At 38.4% G+C, this 23,671-nt stretch overlaps 2 protein-coding genes across 4 annotated transcripts in view; one reads left to right on the forward strand and one right to left on the reverse strand.

Moving 5' to 3' along the window:
- UBAC2 (UBA domain containing 2) overlaps window positions 1–23,671 on the reverse strand; it is an 84,340-nt gene that overhangs the window by 51,310 nt on the left and 9,359 nt on the right. Inside the window, exons 3-4 of the mRNA XM_081947302.1 lie at window positions 23,465–23,584; window positions 20,696–20,802 (exon numbers count right to left, since the gene is read on the reverse strand). Coding sequence (XP_081803428.1) covers window positions 20,696–20,802; window positions 23,465–23,584 — 227 coding nt within the window. The remainder of the gene's footprint in view (window positions 1–20,695; window positions 20,803–23,464; window positions 23,585–23,671) is intronic.
- Window positions 13,513–18,472, forward strand: GPR18 (G protein-coupled receptor 18). Of its 3 annotated transcripts, none has more exons than XM_081949120.1 (3): window positions 13,513–13,531; window positions 16,747–16,953; window positions 17,443–18,472. In XM_081949120.1, the coding sequence occupies exon 3, from the start codon at window positions 17,461–17,463 to the stop codon at window positions 18,451–18,453; it is 993 nt and encodes a 330-aa protein (XP_081805246.1). In that variant the 5' UTR covers window positions 13,513–13,531; window positions 16,747–16,953; window positions 17,443–17,460; the 3' UTR covers window positions 18,454–18,472. The 3 variants fall into 3 exon arrangements, with proteins under 3 accessions (XP_081805246.1, XP_081805247.1, XP_081805248.1); XM_081949121.1 differs by having other exon boundaries at window positions 16,750–16,953; XM_081949122.1 differs by having other exon boundaries at window positions 16,750–16,855.

Below are 23,671 nucleotides of genomic sequence, written 5' to 3' on the forward strand. Positions count from 1 at the left end.
ACGCACCAAGGTTTTAAAGAGGCAAATTTTTAAAAAAGTTTTTGCGCTCTGCAGACCTCCCCAAAACAGCCCATCCCCCCCCCCCCAAAAAGGCATGAATAGCCTTTTGGAGGCTTGTAGAGTGCTCCTGGGTGCTGGGGGGGGGGGGGAATGAGCAAAAAATGGTCCATTTTCATGAAAACGGGCCCATTTCTTTCAATAAAGGGGCATGCATAGCTTTAAGAGGCTTATAGAATGCTTCTGGGGGTCGGGGGGGGGCAAAATAGAGCAAAAACCAGCCAGTTTTTTGCTCATTTCTGCCCTCCCCAGCCCCCAGGAGCACTCTGCAAGGCTCCTAAAGGCTATGCACGGCCATTTTGGTGAAGGGGGGCGAGGTTTCGGGAGGCAAAAAATGCTGAATTCAGTGTATAAAACACAACCAGATTTTCAGCCTCTTATTTGAAGGGAAAAAAGTGCATCCTACACTCCGAAATATACGGTACTTACAGTTGAAATTTTCATGTCAAAAACTGTCTGAAAAAAGCTGTAATGATATCTGTTATCAGGACCATAGATTTAAAAAGTATTCAGCAAAATAAATCATCTAACAGTTTTTTAAAAATTATCTTCATGCTCATTATTTTTCTGAAGGTCAAGGATCATAACCTATTCTTTGTTTTGAAAAAAGAAAAAGAAACCTAAAAACTAAGTCAGTTAGACTTAGTAGCAGTGAGTTATAACTTTATAAAGCCAGTGCTCATCTTGCCTCATCTACAGTATATGGCAGGGGTGTCCAAACTTGGGAACTTTAAGACTTGTGGACTTCAACTCCCAGAATTCCCCAGCCAGCCTGGCTGGGGAATTCTGGGAGTTGAAGTCCACAAGTCTTAAAGTTCCCAAGTTTGGACACCCCTGGTATATGGAGAAGAAACCAGCATCTTACTCTTGCTCCTTTTAAAAAACTACCTCAAAAATAATTTTTATTTGGCAATTTCTTGTCAGAACTGGAGAAATGTCCATTGGCACTGAGTTCAGACAAACAGCATAGAAACTAGCCAGATGATACATATTTAACATACGTATAATTACAATATTTCTTTTTAAGTATTTCTATTACTTGAAAATGCCCTTTGTTATTACCATTAAGATAGGTAACCGTGTTTATAAATGTAAATAAAATGTAGTGGCTTAGGCTTCGGCTATTTGCCTACTATTCAATTTCTTGCTAATGCTAGCAAAGAATTAGACTATTTAAATCATATCACAATATATCAAGGAATGCGAAAATACTGATATCTGAAAGCGGCGTTTTATAACTATCCCTTATGGTTTCTTCACGCATGAAAAAGGAAGGAAGTCTATTGACGAAGCCTGTCAGAAAGGAGATGGCCTGAAAAACCGAAAAACCAAATATAGACACATAATTGGCAAAACATCAGCAAAATGCTCAGCTGTGCTCAATGAACCATAACTACAGACAAGTTACTAATCAGCACAGTAGTACTAATGACTAAGTGTGCAATAATCATTAATCCCAGCGGACAAGCAGTTAAATCTGTATTTATTTTGATACAACAGTCTGCAGTTCATGAACTGCTCCCAGTTTCTGTGTGGCTCCATCACTAATTGTATATCTAAATTTGATAGCAAATGTTAATGTTTTTCCTATTTGGGGATAATGGAACATAAAATTAACAGGCACATTAAGCCTCTGTCAAGCTTAATACAGGTATTCCTCAACTTAAGACCACAATTGAACCCAGAATTTCCCTTGCTAAGCAAGACAGTTGTTAACTGAGTTCTGCCTCATTTTATGACCTTTCTTGCCACAGTTGTTAAGTGAATCACTGCAGTTGTTAAATTGGTAACATGGCTATTAAATGAATCTGGCTCCCCGTTGACTTTGCTTGTCAGAAGGTTGGAAAGAAGGTGAACACATGACTCTGGGACACTGCAATCATCATAAAGGTGCATCAGTTGCCAAGTATCCAAATTTTGATCACATGACCGTGGGAATGCTACATTGATTTAAGTGTGAAAAACAGTCACAAGTCATTTTTTTTCAGCGCCATTGAAATTTTGAACAGTCACTACATGAACGGCTTTAAGTCAAGGACTGCCTGTACACATTTTGCATATAAAAAATAAAGCCCACAATTCCCTGCCACACTTCCCACCCAGGTGAAAATTTTATTCTCTACAGTGGTAACATCAAATTATCAGTCATATATCTCTGCAGCACAGAAATCGCTCATCTCAAGAAGGATTTTTTAAAATGAAAAAATGTTAATTATGCTTTAGATGTAATAGGAGTAATGGTCCAAGAACCATTTCCTCTTCTCTTTTTTTATAGGAGAAGAAATCTCTTCTAATTTCCACTCTGCCGTTTTATTCCTTAAAAATATTGTATTATTGTACCTTTTACAAATATGTACCTGATTTAACCATAGTATATACAATATGGCACAAATAACTAATGATGCGATCCGCAGTAATCAAAATTGTGCAAGACTACTGACTACTTACACAACTAGCTCCATGACGTAACTCAGCTTTAAGCTGTTTGTTGTGGCTGAAATAAACCAGTATTTCACATCAAAATGTTCTGAAACGAAGATATGCTCAAATCATATATCAACTTTCTGAAGTCAATCCAGTTACGAACATAATCACGGAAAAAGTGAAGAATCTTAGGTTATTTCTAAATGATACCTGCTTAAGATGGGTTCATCAGAATTGTTTGGACAACCCTTAAGGCAGCGGTGCTCAACCTGTGGGTCAGGACCCCTTTGGGGGTCGAACGACCCTTTCACAGGGGTCGCCTAAGACCATCGGAAAACACATATCTTTGAAAAAATACAGAAAACATAAAATAATTATATGGTTGGGGGTCACCACAATATGAGGAACTGTATTAAAGGCATTAGGAAAGTTGAGACCCATTGCCTTAAGGTCTGCAGAAATAATTTTATAAAGAACTTCAGAAAAACAATTAAATAAAAGGAACACAACATCACCAGCAGCCAAAATACTGAAAAAGTAGTCAATGACCATATTTACCAAACCGTCCTGAGTCGTCTTCTCCCAGTGACTTAACTCACCTCATGTCTTGGCCGCACACAAGTCAGGAGCATATTAGAGCTATCCTGACAGCCATTTTCTCAGGTCTCCCAGCCTCTGCAAAGGAAATTAATATTTCCTTTTAAGAGGGGTTTTGCTTTTTCTGAAGTGAAAAAAAAAAAAAGAACATTGTTGTGGCTAGTGCTCGGCGGAAAAAGATAGAGGGAGTGCGTTCAACCTATCCAACTGTTTTTCATCTTGTGAGATTTAGGTGAAAAGAATTCAAATTGTGGCAGAAATGGAAGATCTAAACAGGCCACATTTTTGCAGAGTTTCTCCAGGAATTTGCACAATCACAGGAAGGACATCAAGTCAGTTCTTTGACTTCCACATTTAATTTGCTCCAGATAAACACAGGTCTGCTGCGATTAAAACCCAAACTTTCTCTGGATTCTTTGAATTAATCTGCCTGTTCTTCCTATTCATATGACATGTTGCCCCTATCATCCCATGACCTAGTTCAGCACATCATATGATCACTAAGGATCCAGGATACAAAAATTGATTGCTGAGATTAGAGAAAACCAACGACTTACAGTGCTTCAACCTTTTCTTTTGGGTATATATGTATGGGTGTGCATGAGACATGAATTTCACACATTTTCTCCTCATACAACTACAAATTAGTGTTGTAAGTAAATAGGTTCTCTGCTAAATAGGGCCCCTCAAAACCTACAGAAAACTAGATGGCACAGATTGGAGATCCTTTAAATAGTCTACCATAATAGGTTATGTGGTAGGTATAGCAATAGGATGTGGTTTGAGTTTCAAATCTTTTCTGAGAACTGCAAACAGATCGTGTCCCAATCATTTATAAGGAGATATTAATCTGCAGCAAACAAGAAAAGGAAATGAATTTGTTCTGTCACGGCTTTGGGGTTTGGCATGTCAAAAATTCAGAAAACGTCAACTTGATTCTGCATGTCTCTTTCACATACGTCTATCTGTCTCTTTCACACCTGCACTCAAAGTAAAGAAACAATTCTTTACATATTCATTTATTTAAAGGAAATCGAGTGCATTCCACGATCTGATGGAGGTCAAACAGAACTACATATCTGTCTGGTACTAGTAGCCTGTCTCGATTTGCATAACACAGTAACTCTTGTACTTCATTAATGAGAACTACATTATGGGAGAAAGAAGATGCATAGTGTCAAGCCAACGTGTCAATATATTGGCTTGTGCAATATGCTACACCAGGTCAAATAAACCTAGCCTTTGAAGATTTACAAGTTAAGCTTGATTTGTAATACATTTTGCCTAATCTAATATGTGACATTTTTGTGGCATAGTTTATTTGTTTGAATACAAATCAATGTTTTCAGTGTATTCAAAATACAGTTTCATGTATTCAATGCAAAAATAGATTAATTCAGTAAGCAAAGCAGAACTATTCAAATAATAAGATTTATTTCCCCATTCTAAGTAAGAATCCAAAGAGTATCTGAACCAATAGATGTTTAATCTCTGCTTGAACACAACCAGGAAAGATTTCATCCCCTCTCTTAGTAATTAGAATTCATCTTGATGAACTGCTATTATTAGGGAATTGTTCTTAAAATTCAGTTTGAATCTACTGACTTATAACCAATGTTAATTATTCTGTGTCTTACACGCTGATGGCAGACCACAGGACAAAGCCTTCTTCTATAGGATGACCATTCGAGTATTTGAAAAGTGCTATGACAGCGATGGCGAACCTTTTTTGATTCGCGTGCCACAAGTGAGGGGGTCGTGTGCGGGCATGCCATACCCATAATGCAATGCGTGACACCCCCCAGTGCACATGCGCCCACAACAGGCGCGACCCCCCCATTTTTACATGGTTTTTTCACCCTCCCTAGGCTCCAGAGGCTTTCCGGTTTGCTCCGAGGGTCATTTTAAGCATTCCGAAGGTTTCAGGGAAGTCTCCGGACGGTCCCTGAAGCCTCCGGAGGGCCTCCGGGGCGGGCAGGGAGGCTCTTTTCACCCTCCCCAGGCTCCTATAAAGCCTCTGGAGCCTGGGGAGGGCGAAAAAATGGCTTTTAAAAACGGTGAATTCAGCTGGCCAGCGCGTGCATACGTGCTGGCCAGCTGACAGGGCAGCGCCTCGCGTGCCCTGACAAATGGCTCCGTGTGCCACCTGTGGCACGCGTGCCATAGGTTCGCCATCACTGTGCTATGATATCCATCCCCTCTCAAGCTCAAGTTTAAACATTCACAATTCCTTCAATCATCCTTCCTACTAACATTTGGATTTGGGTTTACAGGCTACAGAACATCCTTATCGCCTCCTTTTTTTATAACTCTTGCTTTTGTCTCAATTCTTTCAAAAGTGTGGTTCTCAGAACACAACGCAACACTCAAGATGGAGTTTAACCAACACAAATTAAGTGAAACAGTTGTTTCTTGAGGCTTGGAAACAGTATCAGTCATGCAGTTTAAGAGTCCATTTGCTTTTATGACAGCCATGTCACACTATATTACTGTAATTTTACTGAGAAACACAGATATGCCTGAAGTGCATTAAGCTGTGCCTATCAGGGACTAGAACTGGTTTCGTGTGACTACAAAAATAAAAGAGCAGTACATCAACCATATCTAACAAACAAAAGACAATTAATCCCCTCTTGCCATTTATTTATTTATTCATTTAGCCACCTATCTGACTTCTGTGACTCTGGGTGGTTACAAAGAAACACAAAAAAGACGGAAATATTTTTTTTAAATCCCAAAACATTAAAAAATAAAAACAATAATGCTATTTTAAAAAGCCATAAAAAGATGAACTCCAGGAAAGCACCATCCGTTTCCCTAAAAGAACAATCCTTTGCAGGTTCTACTATACCAACATTACCAAATCCACAGACCAGATGACCTAGCCATACACGCAGGCCCTTTTGGAAGGCTAACAAGGTTGGGGCTAATCTAACGTCAGGACTGCTGATGTTCCAGAGAGTGGATGTTATGGCAGAAAACTGGGCTGCATCAGATGACATTACTCTGTGGATAGGACCTGTAAAATGTCCTTTCTGCTGGATGTGTTGGGAAGGGTAAATATGATTAGGGAAAGACGGTCTCTCAAATATGCTGGCCCCATGCCATATTGGGTTTTAGAGATCATGCAGCACCTTGAATTGAATCTGGAAGTCAGCTAGTAACTAATGCAGCACACAGAGCAGGGATGTAATAATGCTGATCTAGGTGCCCACATACCTCCTCCACCACCACATTCTGCATCATCTGAAGTTTCCAGATTGTCTTCAAGGGCAACCCCATGCAGATACTTGACACTCACCTATTATCACCAGATTTAGCAGTCTTGGGTAGAGACCAAAGCACAAATAAGTAATATCTGCTACATCGAAATTAGACTGATACACAAGGAAAATGTAAGTGCTATTAGCAAAGTTAATAGCAGGTACTGAACAGTAGAGGGCAATAGTGCTACATCTGTATTTATACCAGATAAATTACAACATTACCACACAGGAATTGTTTATGAAAGAAATTTGCTCCCAATTGACTTTCTAGTAGCGTGGGCATGGACATTAAGCTAAGACTCTAGTATTGGAGTTTTTCTTTAATCAAATATTAGCAATAGGAAAATCTGGGTGTATATTTCTACAGAAGTTGTAATAGCAGGTACTAAACAGTAGAGGGCAATAGTGCTACATCTGTATTTATACCAGATAAATTACAACATTACCACACAGAAATTGTTTATGAAAGAAATTTGCTCCCAATTGACTTTCTAGTAGCGTGGGCATGGACATTAAGCTAAGGCTCTAGTATTGGAGTTTTTCTTTAATCAAATATTAGCAATAGGAAAATCTGGGTGTATATTTCTACAGAAGTTGTAATAGCAGGTACTGAACAGTAGAGGGCAATAGTCCTACATCTATATTTATACCAGATAAATTACAACATTACCACACAGAAATTGTTTATGAAAGAAATTTGCTCCCAATTGACTTTCTAGTAGCGTGGGCATGGACATTAAGCTAAGACTCTAGTATTGGAGTTTTTCTTTAATCAAATATTAGCAATAGGAAAATCTGGGTGTATATTTCTACAGAAGTTGTAATAGCAGGTACTGAACAGTAGAGGGCAATAGTCCTACATCTATATTTATACCAGATAAATTACAACATTACCACCCAGGAATTGTTTATGAAAGAAATTTGCTCCCAATTGACTTTCTAGTAGCGTGGGCATGGACATTAAGCTAAGACTCTAGTATTGGAGTTCTTCTTTAATCAAATATTAGCAATAGGAAAATCTGGATGTATATTTCTACAGAAGTTGTAATTTAAAAACCTGCATGGACTAAATTACTACCTTTTAAAATATACTCTAGAATAGAATAGAATAGAATTCGTTATTGGCCAAGTGTATTGGACACACAAGGAATTTGTCTGACAGACATCAACAAAACTTGAATTTTTTAAAAAAAGTTTACTTTATTTATTTATTAAAGTTGTTTGTTGCCTATCTCACTGCATGGCGATTCTTTAAAAAGTTTAACAATTGATATTAGCAAGTAGATAAGTTATGGAAAAATGCATTAAAAACTCTATCTGGTAAATATCAACAGTTTTAAACTTTCTTACTCCCTAAAAACAAAAGCATAAAATAATGAATAGACTGGAATGCTGCCTTATTAAAACCAAGAGTAAATAAACTATGTTATATTTTGCTCATTCATACATTCACACCTATAATATTTTTAAAATTATTAAATAAAGGCAATAATTTCTTAAGAAAAAAATGCCATTGGCTATATTTTGGATGCGTGCTCTGATTGGTTGTAACTGCCAAAAATATACTAGCTAAAGAGACAATTTTAACAATATTCACACATCACACTAAGACATGGTTTGCTTTATACAACTCACTACATCAAGATCAAGCAAATCAAATGATAGCTTAAATTAATACACAATATATAAATTAATTTAAGTTTATAGTCTGGTTTAATAGTCCGGTATCGTGCTAAAGAAACCAAATGAGATCTCAACGTTTTGAACTTTTCTGGGTCCAATCTTTGTTTCCCTACAAAATGCAACTCCAGATTTAACTAAAATTGGTCATGCAGATCAGATTCACATCTAGTTTTAGTTATGTATTTATAACAGGTAGTCTTCAACTTACAACCATTCATTTAGTGCCCATTTGAAGTTACAATAGCTCTGAAGAAAATGATTTATGACTAGTTTTCCCATTTACAATCCTTGCAGCATCCCCATGGTCATGTAATCAAAATTTAAGCACTTAGCAACTGCCAAGTATTTATGACAGTTGCACTGTCTCAGGGTCATGTGATCATCGTTTGTAACCTTCCCAGCCTGCTCCCGAAAGCAAAGTCAATGGGGGAAGCAAGATTCGCTTAATGACCACATGATTTACTTCATAGCTACAATGATTTGCTTAACAATTGTAGCAAAAAATAAAATACAGCAAAGCTCAATTAACATGTCTTATTTAACAACATAATTTTTGGGTTCAATTGTAGTCGTATGTTGAGGACCACCTGTAGATGATTTACACTGGGAACTGGACAAGACTATTTTTGAGTGTAATATTTTAAATATTTTAGCGGTTTCAATTCCAGCGGGCGAATGGCATTTTGAAGGCTCCAGATCCAACTGACTGAATTTGCTAGGAGACAATAAGGAATTATTATTCAGTCTCCTGTACATTCAGCCATGGGGTATCTAAAGGCTCTTTTAAAATCATTATTGAACACATGATAGAAAAGAGAGATTCAAATCCAACTAAATTCTATTGCAAAAGAGACATTTTGATCTAGGTTTGGGCTACCAGTAGAATGCTTATTAACCATTCAAAATTACGGCAGCTCTGACTGACTAGCAGTTACAATCAGGGGTGAGATCCTACCAGTTTAACAACCAGTTCGCTGAGCGTGGGCACGCTTTGCTCGCACCTTCCGAATTACTGCTAGGGAGGAAAACAGCTGAGGCGCGGCAATCCACTCTACCGCGCCTATCAACTGGGATTCAGAAAAGGGAATATAGACGAGTATAGCGCAGAGGTGGGTGGGCAAGCCCAGCTGAAAGTTGAAGCGAACTGGTTTGCTCCCAGCTGATAGTCAGAGCTACCGATTTGCCTGAACCGGTCCGAACCGGTCGAATCCCAGCCCTGGTTATGACTATTCCTTGAAGTTACAGATGTTGCAGCACCCTTAAAGTCACATGATCAAATTTTGGGTGCTTGGCAAAATTTGGCCTCGTGGCCTCCCCACATTTCGAACAAAATATGTGTTTCAACTCCGCCCAACATCTCCCTGCTCCGCTCTGCCCTTCTGGCTGCCCTGCACTCTGCTTTCTCCTTCTCCTCGCTGCTGCTGATAGACTTATATACCACTTCACAGTAATTTACAACCCTCTCTAAGCAGTTTACACAGTCAGCATATTGCCCCCAACAATCTGGGTCATCATTTTACCAATCTCGGAAGGATGGAAGACTGAATCAACCTTGAGGCTTGAAATGTCGAACTGATGGTATTGGGGAGGCCTTGGGAAGGGTCAGCAGCTGACTCAGACAGGTACCCATCATCAGCAGTGGGAGGAAAATGATGGCAAAGGGGTGGCAGGGCAGCAAAGGGCAGGATAACCAAAAGGGCAGAGGCGGGGGGCAGATAGGGGGTAGGGAAAGTTGAAGTGGGAATGACAAAGCAGGGGAAACATGACATCCCCTCCTGAAGTTCACAACCAGGAACTGCCCTCGCTAATCAGTTGTTATTTTGCCTAACAACTGCTCCATTAGCAACAGAAATTCTGCTCCCAATTAGGGTCATTAAGAAAGAACTACTTGTACAACTTATTCTGGATGGGATTGATTTTTCTTTGCAGACTGGTAATGATTCTGGATTTCCATTGCACCTGGATGCTAAAGTAAATAAAACAGGTAGCTGGGAATAGGAGAGGCTTACATGTTTTTTTTTAAAAAAACTTTAACTTTATGGCGTTTCTTTAACTTTATATGCTGGGGGAACCTGGATTCATTTTTTAAAAAATTATTCTTGTGGAGCATGGTTAGATATGGTGGTTTTGTTCTTAATTGCTGTGTGCTTCACCTGGTGATATCCATGTATACCAGTGGTAGTCAACCTGGTCCCTACCGCCCACTAGGTCCAGCTTTCATGGTGAGCGGTAGGGGTTTGCTGTAACTCTGCTTTATAAATTTTATAAAGTAAAGTTACTTGCCTACTTTATAAATCACCATTACTGTGGAACCGGTGGGCGGTTAGAAAATTTTACTATTAACAGAGATACAGAAGTGGGCGGAAGGTATAAAAAGGTTGACTACCCCTGATGTATACAGATGTTGTTTGATGAACACATTGGCAATAAAGACATCACAGAATTGACAAGCATCAACAATTATTTTCCTGCTTCATTTTGATTTTGTAAGTCATACAGTCCAGCTGTTTTCTTCCTTACTGTTTCCAGCTTTGTTATATATTTTTTGTTTTGTTTTAGCTTTTTGTTTTATTTTTACCCCTGAGCCCTGGCTCTGTTCAAGCTGTTTCTCGTGCAGCCTATAGCTGCAGAGCTCCCATGCAGCCATTTTGTGTCCTAGCTTTTTGCCCAATGCGGCTGTTTGATTGGCAGCTGGGTTGCTGAGACGATAGGGGAAGCAAAGATAGCAGGGAGAGAAAAGAGCACGGGTGCTTACAATCTGTCAGGCTTTTCACTGCTTCTCGGGTTGGATGGCATTCAAGATGCTACTGAAGAAGAACTGAGGATCTTTCAAAGTACTAATGGCATTTATGATGTGGCTAAATTAAGCATGCTGGGCATCCAGTTACTTACGTTGCCATGCAGGAAAATAAAAGCCAAATCTGCAAAGACAGAACCAATGTGGAACAGGAAATATAAGAAGCAATGAACATGGAAAGCTCAACACAGTGAAAGATGTAATGAATCAACTATAAACTAATATCTTAGATATCAGTGAATTGAAATGGACTGGAATTTGATATTTTCAGTACAAGATCACTGTGATTACTGCTCGGGATACAAAAAGCGGAAAAGTAACGATGCTGTTTTCATAGTCAGGAAAAATAAAATGAAGGAAGTATTTGGGTATAATGCAATGAGTGACCGAATAATAACTGATTCTGTCAGCAGCCCCTTAATAGGATGGATATCTGAGCTTATGCTCCAACCATTAATGCAGAAATTTAATGGGGTTTGGCCTCAGGTTCAGACTGAAAATAACAGCTCATAGGAACAAGATGTGTTGCTTGAGGTTTAAAATAGGAATGACAAGTGTATTAGAGATACAGAATAGAAAGATGTAAAAATATAGTGAAATTGGACTTTAAAGAAAATAGTATAGATACAGAGTAGATAAAATATAATTTTAATTAAGATTAATTTCTATTTTAGAACTAGAAATTAATGAAAACTTGTTCACATTATTTATAATTTACCATCTTTTTTTATTCTTTCCTTTTTTTGATGAGCTTTCCTTTTGTAAAATAAAAGTATTCCCCCAGCCATTGAAGCGAGACACCGACCCTATTTCCAAATTTCCAGTACTTTTCGTCTATTGAGCCTAGGTCAATACAATAATACAATACAATACAATCTGTATTGTATTGTATTATTGGCTGTTCAAAAAAGAATCTGCAAGAGAGGCCATCATCTCTATAGGCATCGTAGGGTAAATTACTTGACGTTGCCCGTGCATGTGGTTTTCTCAGTAAAATACAGGAATGGTTTAGTATTGTCTTCTCCCATACAATATGAAATTATAGCATTGTTGTAGTCATTAAACAACAATCTGCTTCCAGCATCTTCCTATGCTGGTACTGTTAATATAGGAGCCTAGTTGCTTTAGATGGATAACTTGAATGATTTTCATGGCTTGAATTCCCTGCTGGGAGTAGACCAGTGGTGGGTTGCAGGTGGTACACCCCAGTACAGGCGTACCGGAGCCTGCCCGGAGTACTGCGTACCGTTCTGGTATGGTGCTCAGGAGGGCCCACCCGCCTGCGCTCCTTACATATCTTTAAACTCTTTAGGGCTTCCGCGCACGTGCACAGCGTGTAAAGCGCCTGTGACACTATGCCGAGCAACTGGAGCATCGCGGAGACTCGCAGAGGCGTCGCTGGACCGTAAGAGGCATGCGTGCGCTGCACGCGTTCATGTGGAGAATGCCAGGCCCCATTGCAACCAGAGTAGACTTTCCTGATATACATTCCTGGCTTTCTTTCCTAATTTCCACCAGGAACACACACCAACCCCACACATGTTGTGATGATACAACGCAGATGGATGGCAGGGTGGTGGTGCTGTGTTATTCTGTAGAGATGTCCCAATGGTGCTTTTTTTGAAAGACAACTGGACTTTATTTTTTCTCGAACATGTTTCACTTCACATCCAAGAAGCTTCTTCAGTTCTGTTTTTATAGTTTATAGTTATAGTTTATTTAATTTATAGACCGCCCCCTCTCCCCGTAGGGACTCGGGGCAGTGTACAGACCATTCGTAATCAAAACAATGGATGAGAAATGAAACATCTTCAAAGAAAAAGTCCAGTTGCTTTTCCAAAAAGCATCTTTGGGGCAACCATGATCTGGATGACTGAGAATCTCCGTAGAAATTACTCTATAGGAATCCATTATTGCAATTACACTCATACATGGAAAAGGTTTTTAGCAAATTATGGGCATCACTTCACTTACTTCCTATTGTCAGTCAGCAATCCTCCTATGTCTAGAAAAGGTTTCTTTCAATCACCACTGATTTATGCAGGAATTAACTCCCTTAAATTTTAGAATTCTATTACTATAAAATTTTGTTCCATCTGAAGTTCTTTATCTGTTATTGTTGTTTGTTTCACCAGTCACTAACCCTAATAAGATCCCTATACATTAGACATTAATTTGTAATTTATAAATTAAACTGAACTTATTTATATACTGTATACTAAGACAAGGAGGAAATGGATGGCAATTCCTCTGTATTGACAGTTTAATTTCATCTTGAATTGATGATTACACTTCAATTAAGTTTGAACAAAAAGCCAAGAATTAAGGATAATTTTATATCAGATAACCCTTCAAATAGTCTATGGTCATCACATAAATTGTTTATATATATTATAGCAACTGCAACACTTACAGTATTTCTTTATAATATTTCAGCAAATATGTACTTTATGTTAGACAGTTGAAGAGGATGTTATACTTACAGACAGAAACATTTTGTCAGCTAACATATGAAATATATGGTAGAATTTGTTCATGCAAAAATTTTTACACACAGCCAAAAAACCCTGTAGAACCAATTGAGAATCTAGTTGCACTATGACACTTCCTGATTATAAAAAGGTTTCTATTTTAGATCACAGGTCTTAAGACAAAAACCAATCTTTTGCTTGCCTGGGTTGATGAAAACATCACTGAAAAGCTAAAGGTAAGGAAACTTCTATTTTATATATTAGCATATGTGCACAATTTGAAAATTGTCAAATTTTCAACTTGAATTATGATTTCCAATTAAGAGAACATTGCTAAAGACTCTGAACATTACAAAATTATATATCAAATGAATGTTATCTTTTAAATATATGCAAGCCTAAAATCCCTGTTGTTTTTATAAACCAATCAAGATGAAGTAAACAAAAGCTGAAGTAATGAATATGTGAGATACAAATAAACTAAATAAAATAAAATAAAATAAATCTACTTAGCTGTATATAAACAGGCACTGGTACCAGTACACAAGCTGGAAATTACTAACAGGTTCAAAATGGAAAATACAGCTATTTCTTACATGGGTAGTTGTAGTACCCATGTAAGGGTGTGTACGTGAGTACCACTTTAGATATTCCTAAAAATTTGAGGATAGCAGATGAGGCTTTAACTTTTCATACAATGCAGTATGGAAATATTTGATTCAGAATGGAAGGCTCTCTTAGGCCAATACACCACCCAGGATTTGTTGTGAGGAAAATAGGAGGAGGAAAGAGTACTAAATATGTTCATCATTTATTTATTTATGTTATTTATTTTTTAAAAATGACAGGAAAGACCTCTAATAAATATTTGAAGATCTATTATGCTAGTTTTCCATTTGCTTTACTTCAGAACTCTTCAAACAATAGTTGTATTTGTTCAATTCTTAATATTTCCTTCATAGTTACATAAATGTGTGTTTATTCAGCAAATCAAGGAACAATTAATCTGGGAGTTAGCATTCCTGCAAATACAGCCAGCACATTGTAAGAACCCAACCAATGGATGAATAGCTTTAGTATCACTTTCTTTCACCATCTCAGCCAGTGAAAATGACTAACAGCATCTAAGTCTGTTCAGCCAACCACAAATTACTGTATGTTCATATAACGCACTGCGGGATTTGCACAAGAAGCCTAGTGTTTTTGATCTGATTTCCAAAAAGTATTTTGGAGAATGTGAAAGTAGCTGTTTGCATTTCATTACAGCAGCTACTTCTTTTCAAAGGGATATTTCCTGTAGACTCTGTCTCGAATTGAATCCAAAACAGTGGAGATCCTGACCGTGCTGGCTAAATTGACAGAATACATCAACCACATACCAGTAAATCTCAATTCAGGCTGTTGTGCAAATCATTTAGATACTGAGTCATGGACCAGTATCCAGAACCCAGAAAACTGCACATAAGCCCATAGCTCTATAAACATGCATATGCTAGCATGTCATATGAATAGTGTCTTCTTCTAAAATCCATTAGAAAAGCCTACAAATAGCCACTAATATTGAGTAAGGGTGTCCTTCAGAAAAAAAAGTAGAATAAAGCTTTATAAGACCATTCTTATGGAAAAGGACACGATACTTTTGGAAGCTATTAGGGAAGTTGGCTACTGTGCCCTACATAGTGGACTTTCTACTCTAAATTGGAGTAAAGACTGCAGTACAGCAGCTATTTTTGTGCTAGCTGCAAATCTTTTTAAATTGAGGATAGTGAGAGGAGGTAAGTAATTTCTATTTCTCTTTGTCCTTTAAATAGTCTTGCTTCATCATTCAGAGCTTTCTGCCCCCCCCCCCCCCCCTTCAAGTCTAATCATGATAAAGTGGAATGGCAGCATCTAGTAGATTTGGCTGTAACCTCTGCAAGAGTAGAAAGTGGCCGTGTTCAAAAACAACACATATTTTACTCTCTGAGCAGTGGAGACACTGGAATGATGAAGGAAGAGTAAACTCTTTCTCTTTCACCCACAAAAGCCAAGGAGGAGGTGAGTCAGTGCAGATGTAAAGCAGCAAATATCTGCAGCCCACCTGCAAGAGCAAGGGAAGCACAGCTTCTCTTTCAACATGATTGACCAGCTTCCTCTTTCAAACCATGTTACCAAACGAATTTGCATCATTTTAAAGCCAAATAGCAATAGCACTTAGACTTATATACCGCTTTGCAGTGCTTTACAGCCCTCTCTAAGCAGTTTACAGAGTTAACATATTGGCCCCAATAATTTGGATCCTCATTTTACCAACCTCGGAAGGATGGAAGACTGAGTCAACCTTCAGACTGGTGAGATTTGAACTGCCAAATTGCAGGCAGCCGGCACTTTCATGATATCATTTTATCCCCTCCACTTTCATATCATTTTGTCTTCATTATTTCAGAGGAGATAAGATTTATCTTTACCAAGTCATTTACATGAAATAAAATGAATTGATAAGAGCAATCCCTAAATCTTGAGAAAGGGAGCTATTTATGGGTAATTACCAATGCCCAATGTTTAATATATCAAATTGCTTGTATTTAACAAACTGCAGAGATTTTTTGGCCATGAAAATTAATTAGAAATGCTCAGCACTTTTTGTAGAGCATAAATAGAATAACAGAGTTGGAAGGGACCTTGAAGGTCTTCTGGTCCAACCCCCTGCTCAAGCAGAAAACTCTATACCATTTCAGACAAATGGATGTCCAATCTCTTCTTAAAATCTTCCAGTGTTGGAGCACCCATAACTTCTGAAGGCTTCCATTGGTTAATTGTTCTCACTGTTAGGAAATTTCTCCTTAGTTCTAAGTTGCTTCTCTTCTTGATTTGTTTCCATCCATTGCTCCTTGTCTTGCCTTTAGTGCTTTGGAGAACAGGTTGACCCACTCTTCTTTGTGGCAGCCTGCTATGATAGCAACTGTTATCATGTCACTCTTAGTCCTGAATGACTTTGGGTGCATGGAGCCTCAGGATCTGAGTGTTTGTCATACTTAGTTCAGGACAAGGTTGCATAACTCTATTCAGATCTAGTTCTCAACATAGGGATTCTCCAAGACTCGAGACTCCCCCTCGAAGATCAGGTGGTGGTTGTGACTAGGAGAGCCTTTGCAGAGTTTTGGTTTATGCACCAGTTGCAGCCTTTCCTGAATCAGGACTCCCTGTCCTCAGACACTCGAGCCCTAGTCATCTCGTCTAGATTGTTGCAATCTAATTTACATTGGGCTACATGGAAGCTTCCACTGGTACAAAATGTGGCAGCACAAGAAGTCTTTGGAGGCCCCTGGAATGACCCATTGACTGCTGGTATGCTTCGGGGTGCAGTTCAAAGTGTTCATTATGACTTTTAAAGCCTTCCCATGGCATAGGACCAGACTACTTGGTTGAAGCATCTTGTCTTGCTAAGACAACTCTGTCCTACTCGTGCTAGCAGAGGAGGCCTGCTGACGACCCCATTGGTCAAGGAACTCCAGAGAAGGTCCAGAAGAAGAATCTTCTCTGCTGCAGTGCTGGACTTCTGGAACATTTTCCATCTTAGGGTGAGATTTTTCCCCACTCTCCTATCCTTCTGAAACAGCCTGACGACCTGGCCCTGCCAGATGACCTGGGGACTCAATAGGAGTGTACATCGTTGAAGGTAGTTATTGAACTATTTCTCTAACTCCACCTCCCCCCTGCGCTTCTGCTCCCCCTCTGTCCATCTTTTTAATTCCATATTATTGTACTTCCCTTATTTATATTGTTTATCCCTTTACTATTGTTATGTTTATATTTTTAATCTTTTTTTCCATTTTATTGTTGTAAGCTGCCCAGAGTAGGCTCATAATGAGATGGGCAGCAAATATATTTAACAAACAAATAAATAAAATAAAACTTGCTGAGATTCTTTAACAGAAAACTCAGACCTCAGGCCCATATAAATTACAAAGACTAACTGTTTGGCTAGTTAAGTCCTCAATTTAACATAATACTGAGTGTCATGTTTTTGAAGATTAATGCACTCAATTTTTCTAAAGCGCCCTCTGTACAGTGCAAACCTGGAATTGTCTGATTCTCAGTGCTCCTTACAATGCAAAACTGTTCTAATGAATAGTTAAACTTGATCATTCTCCTATTTTATTCTTAGATAATGTACTAGAAAGCTATGAATAGCTACAATCACAGTCTAATTACAATGATTGAAAATAGCCATCCTGAAGAATACCGAATTTCATCGCTCGTCTTCTACAGCTTCATTTTTACAACTGGGTTAATTGTAAACATTACAGCTCTCTGGGTCTTCAGCTGTACCACCAAGAAGAAAACAACAATAACTATCTACATGATGAATGTTGCATTGCTTGACTTGTTGCTTATATTCACCTTGCCTTTTCGAATGCATTATTATGGGAAACGCTCTTGGATCTTTGGAGATGTCTTCTGCCGGGTTCTTAGTGCTTTCACTATTTTTTACCCCAGCATTGCAATATGGTTGTTAGCTTTTATAAGCATCGATAGATGTCTGGCTATAGTTCAACCGAAATATGCCAAGGAACTCAAGAACACAAACAAAGCTCTGATGGCTTGCACAGCACTTTGGATCATAACTCTTTTGACAACTTCTCCACTGCTTTTCTTATATTCTGATCCAGACAAAACTTCAAATTTCACCACCTGCATAAAGATGATGGATATTATCTACCTAAAGGAAGTCAACGTATTAAATTTTTGTCGGTTAATATTTTTTTTCTTGATCCCCATATTTAACATGCTTGGTTGTTATCTAGTCATCATTTATAGCATCATTCGCGGAAGAACTTCCAAGCTGAAACCAAAGGCTAAAGAAAGATCGATCAGAATCATTGTAACACTAATTATCCAAGTGCTTGTATGTTTTGTGCCTTTTCATGTTTGTTTTACATTTCTGATGCTCCAAAATGGAGAAACAAGCTACAACCCTTGGGGAGCATTTACCACCTTCCTCATGAACATCAGCACATGTCTAGACATAATCCTTTACTACCTAGTTTCTAAGCAATTTCAGGCCCGAGTTATCAGTGTTATGCTTTATCGCAATTATCTTCGAAGCGTTCGGAGAAAAAGTATACGATCTGGTAGTGTGCATTCATTAAGTAATATTAACAGTGAGATCATATAAAGTAAGTAAAGCAATGCAATGCAAATACAAATATATCTCAAAGCAATACCATATATATGCATTAAGTAAAGCTTAGAATAAACTCAAATTTCCAATAAATGTATTATGTTTAAAAAGGAAAGTTTTTATTATTCCTCTTTTAAATTGTTGTTTCCTTTAAAAAAGAAATTATTCTAGCTTGAAATGCATAATCATTTTTGCCTTTTTAATATAAATATATTCCATTTTTCTTCATTATTTATGCTACTGATGTTTCAACTTCGTAACTTCTATGAGTTGCACAATGTATTAAGAGAGTGTGATACAAAAAAAAAGGATTGTTCAAAATCATATGATTTCAATGTTTACAGTATTGAGAAGGGGTGGGAATTCCATATTTCTAAATCAAGTGTTTCATCTTTAACAAAATTTAAGTCTAACGTGTGCATCCCTTAAAGCAAAATGAAAAGATCTCCAAACATGCTAATTAGTTTTAAATTACTTCTGGGAATCATTTACATCTGCTTTCATTTGTCAAAACAGGTGGCTATCTCCTCAAAGCTGATTTAATGTGTACAGGGGGGGAGGGGGGACCATCAGGAAATTTACTTGTAAACCTTTTTGAAAAATAAGGAGGAAAAAAGGCAATAGCCAGCCATTTCTGTAATAGTGGCAATAAAATGATATCGAGATATGTTTAACTTGGGGAGATATTATTTTAGTTGCCAAGGCCAATGCATATTCAAGTGTTATTGCTGACTGCATATGTTACAGTGCATCTAGTTGCTTATAATATAGATTTTGTTATAATAATTATTATTAATTAACAGGGGAGAGGAGAATGTCTGGGCTAAAGGTACTTTGCATCTGCAGTAATGCTGAACTAAACACCAAAACTCTTTCTCCTGCCAAGTAATATGAAAAAAATAAAGAAAGAAAGTGATACTTAAGGTAGCACAGCTAAAACTGAGGCATGGAAGAAAATGCCTAACAATGCATCAAATAAAAACACTTCTTTATCAGTTGTTTTTTGTCGCTCTCAAATACAACCATGTCCTCTTTATATTTAGTCCGCTTACTGTGAATTTAAAGAAGCTTGTAATATAACACCCATAGGTAATGCCAGATTGGGAAATGTTACTCTAGAGCAGTGGTTCCCAACTTGGGGCCCATGCCCCACAGGAGGGCAATTTGATTTTTAATGGGGGTAATTTGAATTTTGTTTAATCCAACTTAATGGCCTTTTAGGCTTCCTCTGCTTGAGTAGAGTTCACTTTTTGAGTAAAGTAAGAATTATATGTCACAAAGGGGGGGAGGGCATCAGGATTTTAAAGATGGTTAGGTGGGGCATGGCCAAAAAAAAGGTTGGGAACCACTGGTTTAGATCATGTATGGAAGTAAATAAATAAAGGCTTAAACACAGTGCTGAATTTAACTCTTCAACCCCAATGGGAGTTCATGGGGGTAAGGTGTGTGTGTGTGTTTGTAATAAAATAAAATAAAATATTCTAGAAAATAAAAGGCAACACACTAGAAAGTTTGCAGCCAGCCAATCTGATTTCAAGTTTATCCAGTCATAATTGGATAGCAGCAAGAAATTTTGGAGATAGAGAGTTGAATCCAAAGCCATCTGTTAATTGGTAAAACAGTATCTGAAATTAATTGTACCATCTTATCTCTATTTACCTAAATCTGCTCCAAAGAATCAGATGACCCTTCAGAGGAGAACTGAGAGACAGCCTTAAAATTTGATAAATAAATATGAGGACAGTAAAGGAGGGAAGCAGAACATCTATCAATGAACATGCCACACAGATTCAAATCATTAGCAGTATAGATATATTAAACTCACATTTGGGAATGCAGCATTCCGAAGAATTTCATTTCTCTTCTGGATGAGGCCAAAGCTTCCCCAGACCTTACCATTCTGGGGGCAATTGGCAGTTTCCAGAAATAAAACTTCCAAGCCAGATGTTGGTCAGAGCCCCTAACAGGCTTATTGTATCCAGGGGTTGAATTATTTCTGATTCAGAAGATTTATCTATGAGAACGGCTAAACTACCTCCAGAGCAGCAAGTTCTGACATTCTAAAGCGAGAACCCAAGAGTTCAACAGTTCTAAAGAATATTCAGTTGCTGAATGGCTGAATTTCATACAACCCAAATTAATAATACTAAGCATTTCATTTTTATAAATTTCAACAGCCCTAGAAATAATATTTAAGATACAAAGGGATATGAATGTCTCTTAACAGTAAACTTACAATCCTGAAGGCAAGCTGCTGACGTTGAGGCCCAAAGAATATTCAATAGCTTCTACCAGGACAAAATCAAACATCACTGATAGCATCCAGGAACCCAGTAAAAATGACTGAAAAAAAAAATTCATAATCACAAACTGTCCATATTTGATAACAAAAAAATTATCCATTAAAAATACAATGTTGCATAGGATGATTACCTATTCAGCATGCTCACAGAAAATGGACTGTATTTATACTACACATGGCCTACAGGCCACAGGCGCCCCTGGACAGCTAGTAATGTGGCCCACAAGATAATAAAAAATAAAGGAAGTTTGTTATTTATATACATTAACTATATATTTTATATGCAACAAGACAACTCCTCTTCACTCAATGCACTCTGACAAGGCAAAAGGTTGTACAGTCGTGATCTACACGGTTCACAAAATATCTAAGCAGCATATTATTTTGTTGCATGCCATTTTCATCTAGAAATTTATTAAAACTATAGTTCTTTTAAAGCTAATTGAATTATTGTAATACTAATTAAGTGACTTTCGGTTTGCTAGGAGGGTCGTTTTAAGCGTTCTGAAGGCTTCAGGGACTGTCCGGAGGCTTCCCTGACGCCTTCTGAGCGCTCAAAATGACCCTCCGAGCAAACCGGAAGTCACTTCCGGTTTGCTCGGAGGGTCGTTTTAAGCATTCCGAAGGCTTCAGGGACACCTCCGGACTGTCCCTGAAGCCTCCGGAGGGCCTCCGGGGGGGGCGGGGAGGCTCTTTTCGCCCTCCCCAGGCTCTTATAAAGCCCCTGGAGCCTGGGAGGGCGAAAAAAGCATGTAAAAATAGAGGGTTGCGCCTGTTGTGCGCGCTTGCGCACTGGGGGGTCGCGCATTGCATTATGGGTGTGGCATGCCTGCACATGCCCCCCCTGCGCTCCCCCCACTTGTGGTACACGAGCCAAAAAAGGTTCACCATCGCTGAGATAAGTGATACACGTTAGATGAGGATATATGTAACTTGTAAAACCTCGGAGCAAATTGCTCTGTTAGCTGAATTCTGTCCAAGTTCCTGCTGTTCAGGACCTTTATTACTGATCTCTAAAGGTATCGTCTTGTGGATTTCTGCAATATAGAACAGGAACAAACCAAGACCCAATTTATATACTTCACTCATACTCATGCACTCACAGAGAGTGCATCTTCAACTGCTATCTTAGAATAGAAATGGCCATTTATTCATTCAGGCTGCTACATACTAGTCTATAAATTAGATACAGACAAATAAAAACAGTGAAATATATGTATAACATTATATAATATTTCTCAACTTATGGTTCACCTTATGACAATCCAAATTAATGACAGCCTTGGAAAGGGTGCTTTATAATATATAAAGCAGAGTTCCCCAACCTTTCTGGCTTTACAGACCGGCGTGGGGGGGAGGAGGGAATGTTTTCGCCCAAGTGGTGGACAAGCATGCGCATGAGCACATAAGCTCAATTTGCACGAGTGGTACGCATACATGCATGCCACTTACACAAATGGAGCTTGCACACATGTGCTTGCCTGCTGCTCACACAAGTGGAGGTGCGTGCACACGCACTCACCTGCCACTTCCGCGATCCACTTCTGAACAGCTCACGACCTGGTAGTGGGCCCAGAGGTTGGGGACACCTGGTATAAAACACTTCTGACTGTTGCACAACCTCTCCGTGGTCACATGATTGTGATCTGCGTGCTTAGCAATTTGTTTGCACTTATGACAGGTTGCCAAACACCCCGCGGTCATGTGATCACCTTCAATGGGGAAGTCAAAGAAGATTGAAAGCTACTGCTGTCTGCCAAAAAGTCTGAAGGAACTCTGCACCAAAATCCAAGTAGGCACAAGACTGAACTCCTTTCGCAGGGAGCTCTTTCAGCCAGTCCCCAGGGCGAGACGGAACCAAAATCCAGGCAGGATTTTCAGCCCATGACCAGAGAGGCAATGCATTAAGGTAAGGAGTCCAGGATGCCTAGGGGGCTGGAAGAGAGCCTCAGAGGCCCAGCACAGACCACATGTGACTTTCTTTCTGTTCAGGGGCTGAAAATTCTGCTTGGATTTTAACAGAGAGGACTTTCAGCTTCTGAAAGTCAGCTTCCCATAGTCTCCCCATCCCCAAGGCAAACCCATGTTCTTTATTTGAGACTCTTGTCTGCTTAATGACTTGCGAGATGATTTAATGACTAAAACTGTTGAGTGAACCAATTATATGACATCTTGCTTAACTGCTATGCTCTACAACCAAACGTTTGATCCCAGTTATGTTAAGTTGAGGGCTACCTATTACAAACAAATAATTTATAAAAGCGGCCGGTTCATTATTTCCATTTAAAACTCCCCAAAATGGGTATTCTTACTGCATTGCAAAAAGTAAACAAGACTGGAGCATCATGAATTTGGGGTCAAGGTTTCCACAGTAGGGATCCCCACGCATTGTTGGGCTTCGTGATATATTTGCATAGCAACTGATTTACAGACTAAGATTTTCTACTATCACATTTTGTGTGAGGTTCAAAATATTTTAGGTGGTGCCTTTTTTCTAAAATTAAATTCACTGAGCTAATAAAATAGCAATCATTTTGCTTACTTTATTACTTAAAAATCCACTTTAAAATGGAAATATAAAAATGGCTCCCTAGAATTTTTGAATACCTGTTGTGATAAATACCAAAATAGGGAAAAGACAAATAAGGAATATAAATATATTACTTATAAAATGGGAGAACAAAAACCAGAACATGAACTTACTGAAAATTTTCTACTGCCATATCGCCTTTCAAATATTCTGAAGTTGTAGATAAGTAAACTACTGCAGAAAGTGTCTTTAAGATCAAGACACACTGTTCGTCCACAGAGCAGCCTCCAAATCTAAAAGGTAATAAACAGTAGTCACAGTTTCCACTTGCATTTTATGGAAATTTAATATATATCAGGCAAACTTTAGCAGCTGGGAGA

Source organism: Natrix helvetica (assembly GCF_964273705.1).
Source record: "Natrix helvetica genome assembly, chromosome: 3".
In the NCBI taxonomy this organism is placed as follows: Eukaryota; Metazoa; Chordata; class Lepidosauria; order Squamata; family Natricidae; genus Natrix; species Natrix helvetica.

Excerpts from the sequence above, each read along its gene's own strand:
- GPR18 (XM_081949120.1), top strand. The coding sequence starts at position 17,461 with ATGAATAGCTACAATCACAGTCTAATTACAATGATTGAAAATAGCCAT.